Source organism: Gastrolobium bilobum, unplaced genomic scaffold (genome assembly GCF_033153095.1).
Source record: "Gastrolobium bilobum isolate Gb01-03AN ecotype WA unplaced genomic scaffold, APGP_CSIRO_Gbil_v1 utg6234, whole genome shotgun sequence".
Lineage (NCBI taxonomy): Eukaryota > Viridiplantae > Streptophyta > Magnoliopsida > Fabales > Fabaceae > Gastrolobium > Gastrolobium bilobum.
The window spans coordinates 149,606-162,530 of NW_026897242.1; the positions used below are offsets into that span (position 1 = coordinate 149,606).

General features: G+C 35.2%; 1 protein-coding gene across 1 annotated transcript; it reads left to right on the forward strand.

Annotated features, from left to right (window-relative positions):
- On the forward strand, positions 1-6,596 carry LOC133305126 (probable aminotransferase TAT2). The gene is made up of 7 exons (XM_061505261.1): positions 1-303; positions 908-1,247; positions 1,364-1,582; positions 2,236-2,295; positions 2,912-3,067; positions 3,150-3,243; positions 6,193-6,596. The coding sequence occupies exons 1-7, from the start codon at positions 41-43 to the stop codon at positions 6,309-6,311; spliced, it is 1,251 nt and encodes a 416-aa protein (XP_061361245.1). The 5' UTR covers positions 1-40; the 3' UTR covers positions 6,312-6,596.
- Positions 6,597-12,925: the final 6,329 nt, after the last annotated feature.

Genomic DNA, 12,925 nt, shown 5'->3' on the forward strand with positions numbered 1-12,925 from the left:
ACTAAGCTAATAAGAGGTTACAAAAACTCCAAGCTTAGCCATGGAAAGTGGTGTTGTGGCAGTGAACCATGAATCAAAAGCAACTTCAACCATCACCATTAAGGGTATTCTCAGCCTTCTAATGGAAAGCATTGATGACAAACATGATGATAGCAAGAGAGTTATATCTTTGGGCATGGGTGACCCAACACTTGCCACGTGCTTCCACACCCCAAAGGTTGCTGAAGAAGCTGTTGTTGAAGTTCTTCAAACTCACAAGTTTCATGGCTATGCTCCCACTCCTGGTCTTCTTCAGGCCAGAAAGTAATGTTTCCTTGTTTTTCTCGCCGTTTGGGAATTTTTTAATTTTCTTGCCCTTGTTACTATTGTTGTTCATTTTTTGAGTTCTGACTTATTGGTCACTATTTTCAGGCTTGTGGTGTTGAATTGGATGCCCTCTTTCTGTCTTAATCACTTGGAATTTATTCTTAATTTGGCATAGAAATTCTGTACTATTTTTGATATTACTGAATTAATTGTACTCATTAACTTGTTTTAGATTTTTTTTCTGTTCCCCTTTTCTCATTTTCTTTTGTCTTTAAGTGGGTTATTTAGTTTATTTATTTATTTTGTGGCAGGAGTGGGTAGGGGGATATTCATATTAACACAGTTTCATTCATTGCTGGGTCTGGTGTAACAATTTAGCTTCAATGTAATGTTTTTTAGTTCCTATTCAATTATGTTATTAACTAAGGAAAAAAGACCTCTTAGAATGGGAACATAATATCTTACATTCAGTGTTGGAATATTGTTTGTGACCTTTTTGCTCCTGTAGTTGAATTAACTTGCTTGTGTTTTTGTTTCATCTTCTTATACTATTTTATTTTTAATTGTATGCCAACTAAGTTACTTTGCATGTTGGTGACAGAGCAATTGCTGAATATCTGTCTCGTGATCTCCCTTACCAGTTATCAACTGATGATGTTTTTATCACTTGTGGATGCACACAAGCTATTGATGTTTCAGTGGCGATGCTTGCTCGCCCCGGTGCAAACATCTTGCTTCCAAGACCTGGCTTCCCAATCTATGAACTTTGTGCTGCATTTAGACAAGTTGAAGTGAGGCACTATGATTTGCTACCAGAGAAAGGTTGGGAGGTTGATTTGGATGCTGTTGAAGCTCTTGCAGATCAGAACACAGTTGCATTGGTGATTATAAACCCAGGGAATCCTTGTGGAAATGTATACAGTTACAATCATTTGGAGAAGGTTAGTTGCTTCAGATATATGGCCCCAGACCAAATAACTTGAGAGTCAGAGAACTTGTTTCTAAAATTTGAGAGCATTAACAGGAGTTATTGAAATCGTTTTTATATTGGACTTAGATTGCAACAACTGCAAAAACGCTTGGAACTATTGTAATTGCTGATGAAGTTTATGGTCACCTTGCATTTGGTGCCAATCCTTTTGTTCCAATGGGAGTTTTTGGCTCTATTGTTCCTGTTCTCACTCTTGGCTCCCTGTCAAAGAGATGGATAGTTCCTGGATGGAGGCTTGGTTGGTTTGTGACAAATGATCCATGTGGCACTTTTAGAAAACCCAAGGTACTTCCTTGAATAATATTTTTATATTTTTATATCTTAACTCTTACATCATTGATCACATGGTAGTTGAACAATCAAACTGCAATTAGAAGTCCATTATTCAATCTGGGAAGAGATCCCTGACTGATCTTATAACTGCTCTGTGATTTATGTTCTTTTATGCTGGACATGGATAGGGGAGCCTTGGCACAACGGTTGATATGTTCAAATCATGTAATCAGCCTCTTGCAAATGCAAGGTAAGGCTGCATATTATAGATTCACACAAGGGATCTGACCCTTCTACATCCATATAATGGATCTGACCCTTCAGTAGACCATGCTCATATGGGGAGCTTTATAGCACCATATTATCCTTTATGCTGGCAAGGGAATTGATCTTTTGTCAGTATGTTTGTTGGTGGTTCCAATATATCTATGTAATGCTTTATTTTGTTTTTGTCTATCTACCTTTGTTTCCAATTTGTTTGCTTCACTCTTTTGTACTATTCTATATTGAACTTCAATAATTGACCGGATTCAACTTTTAGTACTTTAAAATATAAAAATTTAATAGTGTAAAGATTTTACTGCGGCTTCTAAATTCAAAATGGTTCTTCATTGTGTTCAATCTCCTTCTGATGTGATGTTGAAAATCATTTGTTTCTTGTGCAGGTAGTTGAGCGCATTAAAAAGTACTTTGATCTTTTGGGAGGTCCGGCCACTTTCATCCAGGTTTTCTAATTTTCTCTCTGCATTCTTATTTTCAAGTAAAGAAATGTATGCATGTCCTCTTTGGCTAACAATAATGTTCTAATTGAAGCAACTCAATTTTACTTAAAGCTTTGATACTACCATCTCAAAAGGAAATACAAAAAATAAAAAAAGGAAGAAAGAAAAGGGAAGAGTTTCCATTCAAAATTTGTATGATGATAAATATAGAAGCATGAATTAGAAAAAAAGTGTCACATTTCAAAGAAAGCCATAACAGACTGTATTTATATTTATTCTTGCAAAGACATTTTGCTGACAAAATATTCAATTCTGCTCTGAGAACTCAAAGTCATTTTAATGTAGTACTCAAATTCCAGAAATAGCCTCTTTGCAAATATGCTAGGGTAAGACTGCATACAAGGATGGCCCTCACTTCACTCTCGCTGGTTGGAGTTTAATGGAGAGTGGTTTTTATTCTCATGCTGCTGCTACATCGTGGTCAAATCCAAGTTATTTAGTGCTGATATATGTCTGAACTTCATCCAAAATTCTTGCTCAGCCAGAATTTCTTTCCATGACATGAAATCATATATTACTCATTTCTTCTATCTAATTGATAGCATTTCTGGTTTTACAGGCGGCTGTGCCTCGTATAATTTCGCAGACAGAAGAGGTTTTCTTCGAGAAAACCATTGACAATTTGAAGCATACCTCAGATTTATGTTGTAAAGAGATAGAGGATATTCCATGCATATTTTGCCCTTGCAAACCAGAAGGGTCCATGGCTATGATGGTAAGAAATTGAGGATATATTAGAATTGGAGTTCTTTGAAAACATAAAGATACATCTTTATTTATTCTTGAATGGAATGCAGGTGAAACTAAACATTTCCCTTCTGGAAGATATTAGCGATGATATTGATTTCTGTTTCAAACTTGCAAAGGAGGAATCTGTTATCATTCTTCCAGGTACAATTGTGAAAATCATGCTTTAATTTGGCATTTTGTGCATATTCTATTTGGATAGCCATTTTCATTTGTACAGAAAAATAAATGCATTCATCAGTCTTTTCTGCGGTATCCTCAATTATATCATCTGTTTTACTTTTATCATGAAATTATGAGTCACTTTTATAGGAAAAACTTCGATGACACTCTGATCATGTTCACATCTCGCTATAATTTATGGGACCTTAACGTTTCCAGCTTGAGTTTCAGCAAGTGCCTTTTAGAGACTTATTAACCAAAGTTACTATTATGATATAACATACAATAAAACCCTTGTTGGTATTTTGTTATTGACTAAAACCATTGAAAGATTTTAAAATCCGTCTTCGTATAAAGTGTTAAATATCATAGATACAAGAGGAAATGATAGTAATCCTTGTTATATTAAACTACACAACATTGGTGCTATTATATAGCAAACCAATTGAAGAATACAAAGAGACACACTCAATGTGGGACTTCTACACTATTAACACTAACACTCTTAACACTCCCCCTCAAGCTGTAGCATATAGATCATATGCTACAAGCTTGATACATAAATAATACTCCCATTAGGAACCAAAAACAACAATGCTACATCAACGAAATGAAATGACCATGTACAACAAATCAACTGGAATGACCATCAGTCTGAAGAGCTGATAAAGAGACAGTGCTGGAATGGACATCAGAGCATGGATGGTGCCGGAATTATCATCGGCAAGACAACTGAGCTGACCAGGACATCAGCATCAAGATCCCTCTCAGACATTTCATTTAACAGTTGGTGAGCAGCCGTGGTTTCCTCTTGACTATGCTACAAGCTTATTACAAGAAGACCAAGTAACATAACATCAAAATAAATCTCCTAAATGAGAAACCAAAAATCAACAATGTGCTAAAAATGGCGTCGAAATGAACATCAACATGGAAGATGCCGGAATGATCATCAGCAAAGACAATTGTGCTGGAATGACCATCAGCAACATAGATAATGCTCCCCCTCAAGAGGAACTTCTAAACAGTGCCGAAATTATCATCGGCAAAGACAATTGTGCTGGAATGACCATCAGCAACATGGACAGTGCTCCCCCTCAAGAGGAACTTCTAAACAGTGCCGGAATTATCATCGGCAAAGACAATTGTGCTGGAATGACCATCAGCAACATGGACAGTGCTCCCCCTCAAGATGGATGATGAATAGTGTAAATACTCCATCTTGGGAAGAAAGAAGATTAAAGAAAAACAAAGCTTCGCGGAATCGAAAAAGTCGCCGGAGACAGCGGTGGGTCGTCGAAAAAGTCGTCGGAGACGGTGGTGGATTGCCGAAAAAGTCGCCGGAAAGTCATTGGAAAATTCATCGGAAAATTCGTCGGAGACGGCTGTCAACGGTGGGCGACGCGGTCAACGGTGGTCGATCAACGACAACGGTGGTCAACCCAACAACTTCCCAAGGATCATTCTTTTCTGATGTAACAGATCAGTCTAAGCTGCAGTCACAAAGCATACTAAGAAAAACCCGAAAAAGAAATAGCAACGGGAATCCCTCAAGGAGGGTGATATCTCTCTATAACCATATTGAAATTATGGAAAATAGAACTAAGTTAAACGGATTAAGATTCCTCTTGTTAGGCTCTAGATACCATGTTAAATATCATAGATACAAGAGGAAATAATAGTAATCCTTGTTATATTAAACTACACAACATTGGTGCTATTATATAGCAAACCAATTGAAGAATACAAAGAGACACACTCAATGTGGGACTTCTACACTATTAACACTAACACTCTTAACATAAAGTTTTCTGGCCTACATTTTCAAAATAGGTACAATTCCATGCTGCAGACAAATTTAGCTTGGTTGCAGAAACTTATTTTACATATGGATTCTTTCCTTCTTAACTGGCCATTTATTCTTTATTGATAATCTCAGACACAGGAATATTGGGGAAGAATATTCAGTTCTCTTATAGAACATTTTGAAGTGAGAAATATATGAAAATTTGTGGTCCTTAAATGCTTAGTCTTGAAACGAATGTGATTGAAAATTGCTTCCTCTTCAATGATTATTATTAGTAAATTCCTCCTTCCAAGTTATAACAGGGAAAAATGAGTTTCTTAAAAAAAAAAAAAAAACAGCCATTAAAACTCCCTAGAGGATAGGTAAGTAAACAATAGTTGGATTTTATCATTCCCCCTAAACAAAAAGGCTCCATTATTATTATTTAGTCTCTGCTACTTTGTTATCAGTTTTCTAATTATCTTACATTCAGTAACTGAAGTAACCTTACTCAGCACTAAGATAATAGCATAGAACAACAGTAAAGTATCTCTATTTGGCCCTACAAAAAAGTTTTCTTCATGGTCTTTGGAATAATGCTCTACTTTGAAAGCAATGGCAAGGGAATACAGTTCAACAAAACTGTTAATGAATGAAGTTGTTCTGTAGTGTAGGTTTCATGATGAAAACATTTTAACAAGAAATTTATCTAATTGGTTAACGGTTATTCTTATGAGGTAGAGGTCGCCATATCCTGCTCTCATTGCTAATGAGCTTATGTCAGGCACAGAGATAAATTCATATAATTCAAATTTCGTTTTTTTAAAATGAAAATAAGAGGGAGCTTGGAGTAGTGGTATACTCCTTTGTAACTGAAACGTCACATGTTCGATTCCGGGAAACATCCTCTTTTCAAATATGCAAAGTAAGGTTACGTATAAGAATTGTCTTATCCCATCTTTGCTAGTTCGAGTTTAATAGGGAGTGTTTTTTTTTTTTTAATGTAAATAAGCTGCATGATTAAAATAATTAAAGCATGGTAGATCATAATAAAGTCAGTTGATAAATCATATAATCTTTTATGGACCGTGCCTCACAAATTTGCTAGTGAATTTAGTAACAAACAAAATGGCAATTCTTTGCAGGAACTGCTGTAGGGCTAAAAGATTGGCTCCGTATTACTTTTGCTGCTGATCCATCTGCTCTTCGAGAGGGTATGAAAAGGATAAAATCTTTCTGTCAGAGGCATGCCAGAAAATTGTAAAAACAATAGTGAATCCTCAAATAAAATGTCTACTAAACGTGATGACCCTTGACTCTGTCTCCTGCAAAAGAAGTTATCTTCTCATCACTACTACACAAGAATTACATATTAACTTGTATTTCAATACAGCATACAGTGCCATTAGAAATGGACTATTTAACTGGACATTGCAACATTGTTACAGATGTAATCCTCTTCACAGTGAAACACCATCTTAATTCAAATACTATTAGGGGCATGTTCAGTTTTTTTAATCAATGAAAATTTATTTATATGGATCATCAATAGCCCTTGAGCTGGAAGTGGTACAGGAGTGTATCCACTTCCAATTGGATCATTATGATATAATTCACTGATTTCCACTTTTCAATCATGTACTCCCTAATTAAAAATGAGACCAGAGAGTTGTGTTTGTTATTGTGTCTAAGCTTCTAAGCTCTAACTAGGCAAATTATTATATTGTAGCCATAGGAAAATATGCCATTTGTCTCTCAATTTTGCAAAATTAGATGCAAATGGAAATGTAGAAAAATTTTAGCATGCTCTGATGTACGTAGAGGTGGCAAAGCGGGTAATCCGCATTATCCTACCAACCTGTCAACATATTAAAAATGTGAGATTTTGTCAAAAATTCCCCATAAACATAAAAGGGTATCAAATGAAAACCAAAGAGGTGTAAAAAGATAATTGCTTAATATTTTTTTAAATAAAAAATAAAAAACTAATTCGATGGGTCAACTTCCCCCTTCCTGTTTTGATCAGCTCTTATGTGGGGTGAGTTCAAATAGCAGGTTGAATGCCCCCGTTTTGCCAAATTTACTTGGTGCTTCCCTTGCCTTAGCTTTTGGAGCATGAAAGAAATTTCTCAATCAAGGTGTATACTTGATTGGCCCTAGTGTAAAAATCAAGTGTTTTTATCACTATATTGGATTTAGTATAAATCATGCTTTACATAGGGGACAATTATACTTGCTACCAAGATAAGTTTACCACTCTTATTTCCTCTTTAATATTATTAGATCAAATATAGATCAATTTGTGAAATTGAAGAGAGAGAAAAAAATTGGCAACCGTTGATCTGAATTTGATCTAACAGTAATCAAAGAGATAATAAGAGTGATAAGCTTGAGTTGGTGATAAGTATAACCACCTTATTACATATAACCTATTAATGAATAATCGCTAACAAAAATCTAACCAAAGACTTTTTATCAATACTCTTTGATCTCACTAATTAAGTTAACTTTCATTTGCATATCTTAGAATTAATTTGTAATACACAATCATATTTTACATCTCTCTCTCAAACTTACGCCGCAACAATATTTTGATTAGGTGATACTGTTTGAAATAAAATGACAATCATGATCCCAAAACTGTCATTCTAATAATAGTTTAAGATATTTATACAAAATGATATTTCACACTTAAAAGTAATTTTACTTCATAAAACAAAAGAGCAACTTACACTCTATATATCATCAGCAACCTCTGAGTATATGTTTGGTTACACCTCTTGTGTGTTGCATGAGGAACTTACCAAAGAAGGGTCAAATCCATGCCTTTATTAAACAATTTAAACAAATGCCTCTTGTCCCTTTTAGTTTCTTGGATCACAGAAGTTTCACCAAACAATTTTCCATAACACCATTTGATAAAATTCATCTTATACCTAAGATCCAAAAGGCATGCTATAGCCAAAATCGTACTATATTTAGATCAATACTGATTGAATTTATTGAACATTTTTCAAGCCATCTCCTTAATATAACCGTAGTCACTTTTGCTTGTATAGATTCGGCACTAATTTTGTCTCTATTCTGAAACTATCATTCCTTTAAAGATGTTTGCACTACAAAATAAAGGCTAAGCACAAGAGGAGATAAAAGTGATCATATATACCCTTCCTTATTTTTCTTCTTTTGTTTAATTGATTTATGTCAGCTATATGTCGTATGTCTATGGGGTTATATTTGCTTAGTTCAGTTTAAATAGAAAGAATTTTTAATCATATCTTCATGTTGTTGACTCTTAGAGTGAATCTTTTTAGATTTAAATTCATACATATATTTAATACTATACTTGAAATTTGGGTATGGAGAAACAAGATAAATGTATGTATTTGATATAGTAAAGCCATTTCTGCCTTAACTGCAGAAATGTTTATCTGCCGTAAACTAAATCTGACCAGTAAAACTTAGTGTAATGACTTTTCTTTTTCTTTTTTCTTTTTTAATTTGTGGGTACCATTTTTTTTTAAAAAAAATATGTCTTTGTGGCAGACATCCTTCTCTGCCTTTAAGGTAGATCCGACGGACCTATTTGAAATTATCATAAAAGCAATAACAACTTAGATCTGAAATGAAGAAGAGACATGGACTTAATTAAATAAATGAATGACAACCTGAATAAATTCTATAATGACCCAAATAATTAAATTACATTAATTAAAAATTAATGTCTAATTAAAGTGTTAATCAGTTAAAAATCCTAATTTTAGGGTTAAATTCCCACCAGGGACAAAATGGTAATTTGATAGAAACTGCCCGGATTGGGGCTAATTATGTGTGGTATACTCCACCTAAGCCCATTAATTAGGGAACCAAATTAGAAAGAGGTTAATCGGATGAAAAATCTAATTATACGAACAAAATTGCTTTTCGGGGCAAAAGTTCAATTAGTTGAAGTTTAGGGTAAAAATATAATTATGCAAAAGTTACCCGAAATTTTAAAATACTGTAGTTTCATACCATTAAATAATTTTGGTTAATGTTAAAATAACTGTTAGATGATTTAAATCATGGATTAGTGAAAGATTAAAGGTGGTTTTATTAAGGGTAAATTAGTCATTTTTCACATAAAGTGTTGACCAAAGGTCAAATTTCACTTAGGTGACTAAGCCACATCATTTTCACACATTTTTCTCTCTTCTTCCTTCCTTGAAGACACCTCCTAACCATGGAGCCCCTCTTCTTTCATGAAAACCAAAGCTTCAAACTACAACTTCATGATTTAGACTTGAAAAAGGGAATTATATTATTTGAATTGTGTGTTATATATGTACAAGATTTCTCTATTTAAAGAGAATAAATAACCTAATGGGCTAAGCCCAAAAGAATAAATAAATAAATAAAATTATTTACAACACTCCCCTCAAGCTTATAAATAGATATTTATCATTCTCAACTTGCTAGTAAACTCTTGAAACCTTTCGGAGGGAAGTCCCTTTGTCAGAATATCAACTAATTGAAATCCGGAAGGGATGTATGGAGTGGTGATCAACCCGCTATCAAGCTTCTCTTTGATGAAATGGTAGTTGACCTCAATGTGCTTAGTCTGTTCATGTTGAACTGGATTATGAGCTATACAAATGACGAACTTATTATCAGAAAGCAACTTCATAGGACTTTCATTTCTTATTTTAAGATTATCAAGTATAATTCTCAACCACAATAATTCACAAATGCCTTGAGCCATAGCCAGAAATTCAGCCTTTACACTCGATCTGGCAACTACACCCTGCTTCTTACTCTTTCATGTCACTAGGTTACCACAAAGAAACATACAATAACCAGTGGTAGATCGACAATTAGTCACGGATCAAGTATAATCTGCATCAGTATAGACTTTTAAAGAGAGATTGCCATCATGCCGGAACAACAGTCCTATACCAGGAGTAGCTTTAAGATACTGAAGAATTCTCTCCACTGCCTGCATGTGTTTTTCCTTTGGATTATGCATGAATTGACTCACAATACTAACATCATAAGCTAGGTTTGGTCTAGTATAAGCCAAATATATCAGCCTTTTAACTAACTGTTGATATTGCCCTTTATCAACTAGAGAACTCTCTTCTTCATAGCCAATATTGTGATTCTGCTAAATAAGAGTACTAGAGAGTTTACACTTAAGTTTTCCTACTTCTTTAAGAAGATCAAGGAAATATTTTCTCGGGCTGAAAAAAAAATTTCCTTTGAATGAGCTACCTCTATCCCTAGGAAATATTTCAATCTCCCAAGATCTTTAACTTCAAACTCAGAGGCTAGTCGTGCTTGTAGAAAATGTCTCTCAGCAATACCATCGTCTGTTATAATAATATCATCAACATACACAAGGAGCACAGTTAACTTCCCATCTTGGGAGTGCTTGAAGAGCAGTGTGTGATCTCCTTGACTTTGTTAGTATCCTAAGGCCATCATAACCTTAGTAAATCTCCAAAACCAGGCACGATGAGACTATTTCAATCCATATAAGGCCTTTTTTTAACCTGCAAACTTTATCCCCTCCATCCATAGAGTCAAAGCTAGGTGGAATCTTCATATAGACTTCTTCTTCTAACTCACTATTAAGGAAAACATTCTTCACATCAAATTGATTCATATCCTAGTTGTAATGGGCAGCAAGGGACAACAAAGCTCTCACAGTATTCATCTTTGCAACAGGAGAAAAATGTTTTTCATAATCAATGCCATGGGTCTGAGTGTAACCCTTAGCAACTAACCGAGCCTTATATCTCTCAAGAGTACCATCAGAATTGTATTTCAGAGCATAAACCCATTTGCACCTTATTGCTTTTTTTCTATCAGGTCTATCAACAACCTCCCATGTTTTATTTTTCTCCAAGGCATTCATCTCCTATTGCATGGCTTGAGTCTAATTCTCATCTTTTAATGCTTCATGTACTGATTTTGAGATTGAGATAGAATCTAGTGCTTAAATAAAGCTTTTGTGCCGTACAGAAAGGTTAGTAGAAGAGATAAAATGTGAGATAGGATATTTTGTACAAGACAGACAAAAAGGGCAAGATCTTTGGATACAAGATCTTTTCCTTTTTCTTAAGGCAATAGGTAAGTCATCAGAGGTACTAGGTAAGCTATTAGAAGCAACAGGAAAGTCATCAGAGACAACAATATTAGGTTTAGAAATAAGAATACTAGTAGGATCATAAGCAAGAGATTCAGGACTTACCAGAGGTTCAGACGATTGGGGTTGCTAGTGATGCAGTATGGGCTGCTTTCTCCTGTGATATACAAACTTAGGTGTCACAATCCTTCATATTTTCGATGTATTAGATGGCTCAGACACAAGAGGACCAGAAATAAGAAGAAGAGGTGTACGAGTAGACATGGAAGGTTTAGACTCAAAGAAAGAAGGTGATGTATCTACTGAAGAGCTACTCTCCCCCTAAAGACGAGGACTTGGGAAAAAGGACTCAGATTCATGAGTGACATCCATAGTGACAGAGAATTTTCGACTAGCAGAATGATAACACTTGTAGCCTTTTTTATTAAGGGCATAACCAAGGAAGATACATTTGAGAGTTCAAGGATCCAACTTACTGTAATGGTGTTTATGAACATTGTAAGAACCCACACCGCTAATTAATGAAGTTAATTAATTAATTATGTGAAATTAGGAAATAATTCCATAATTGACCCTAATAATTATTATGAGTCTTAGATAATTATAGTAAGGGAGTAATAATACTGAAAGTCGCTTTTCTAACGAAAAGTGCAGATACCGGTTCTGCTACTCGGTAAACACTTGAGTGTGAGCATTGGAGAGTGTAAAGGGTGCCTTTTTCTGAGTTATGAGGGTTGTGTGTGTGTTGGGAAGGGGCTATTTATGAGTTGGTTGGTCTGAAAGTGCTTCCTTTGGTTGTTGGAGCTCCAAGAAGTAAACTTTGTGAAGAAAGATCCAAGCTTGTGTTGCATTTTCATTTTCCTTGAGAAGTCAGAACCTTGGGAGTTTCAAGTGAGCTCCAAGAGCATCATCCACCTCTGTTTTGAGCTTGTGGTATGATCATCACCTTTGTTCTTGAGTTTAATGGTAAAAAATGGAACCTTGATGCTTATAATGGATTAAAGTTGATAACTGGAGGTTGGGTATTGTTAAACACACCTTAAATCGCATGTTTGAGCTTCTGTATGCATGAAATGAACCACCTTTGGGAAGGATATCTCGCGAAATGTAGAACTGCATTCTGTCGCGAAATATCCGGATATGGGGATCCGGATATCCAGATATTGGCAGAGAGATATCCGGATATTGGCAGAGAGATATCTGGATATTGATATCCGGATATGCCCCCGACAAATATCCGGATATTCTGGGTTTTCGTGAACAATGAAGGTACTGTTCATACAGAATGCTATTTTGGGTTTGTGGACCCATGATTGGGTACTGTGGACTTCTATAATGATTAATATAAGTCAGAATCTAAGTGATTAAGGACTTGTGGCTTTGTGAGAAGCCTAAAGACGTAAAACGTAAAGGAAAGGCGTTGTCTCTGTGATCTATGCTTGTTAAGTATGATTATTGATATATTGTTGGTCCGAAACAGATTGTGATTCTGCTGTGTTTGGGCTTTGAGCTAGTGTGGACCCTTGGCATTGGATAGTTAGCTTGCAAGGTAAGCTTTCGTGTCCTCAGTTTAGCCATTGTTGGTTCCACCATGTCCCATGGGGGGATGGTTTATATGCATGATGATGTTTTCATGTATTGTTTTGATAAATGCTATTGAGCTGTTATATGCGAGTGCCTTTATGATATGCATGTAGTGTTCCACCTATACGGTAAGCCTGAGTATGTGGAGACATACAAGATGGTAAGGC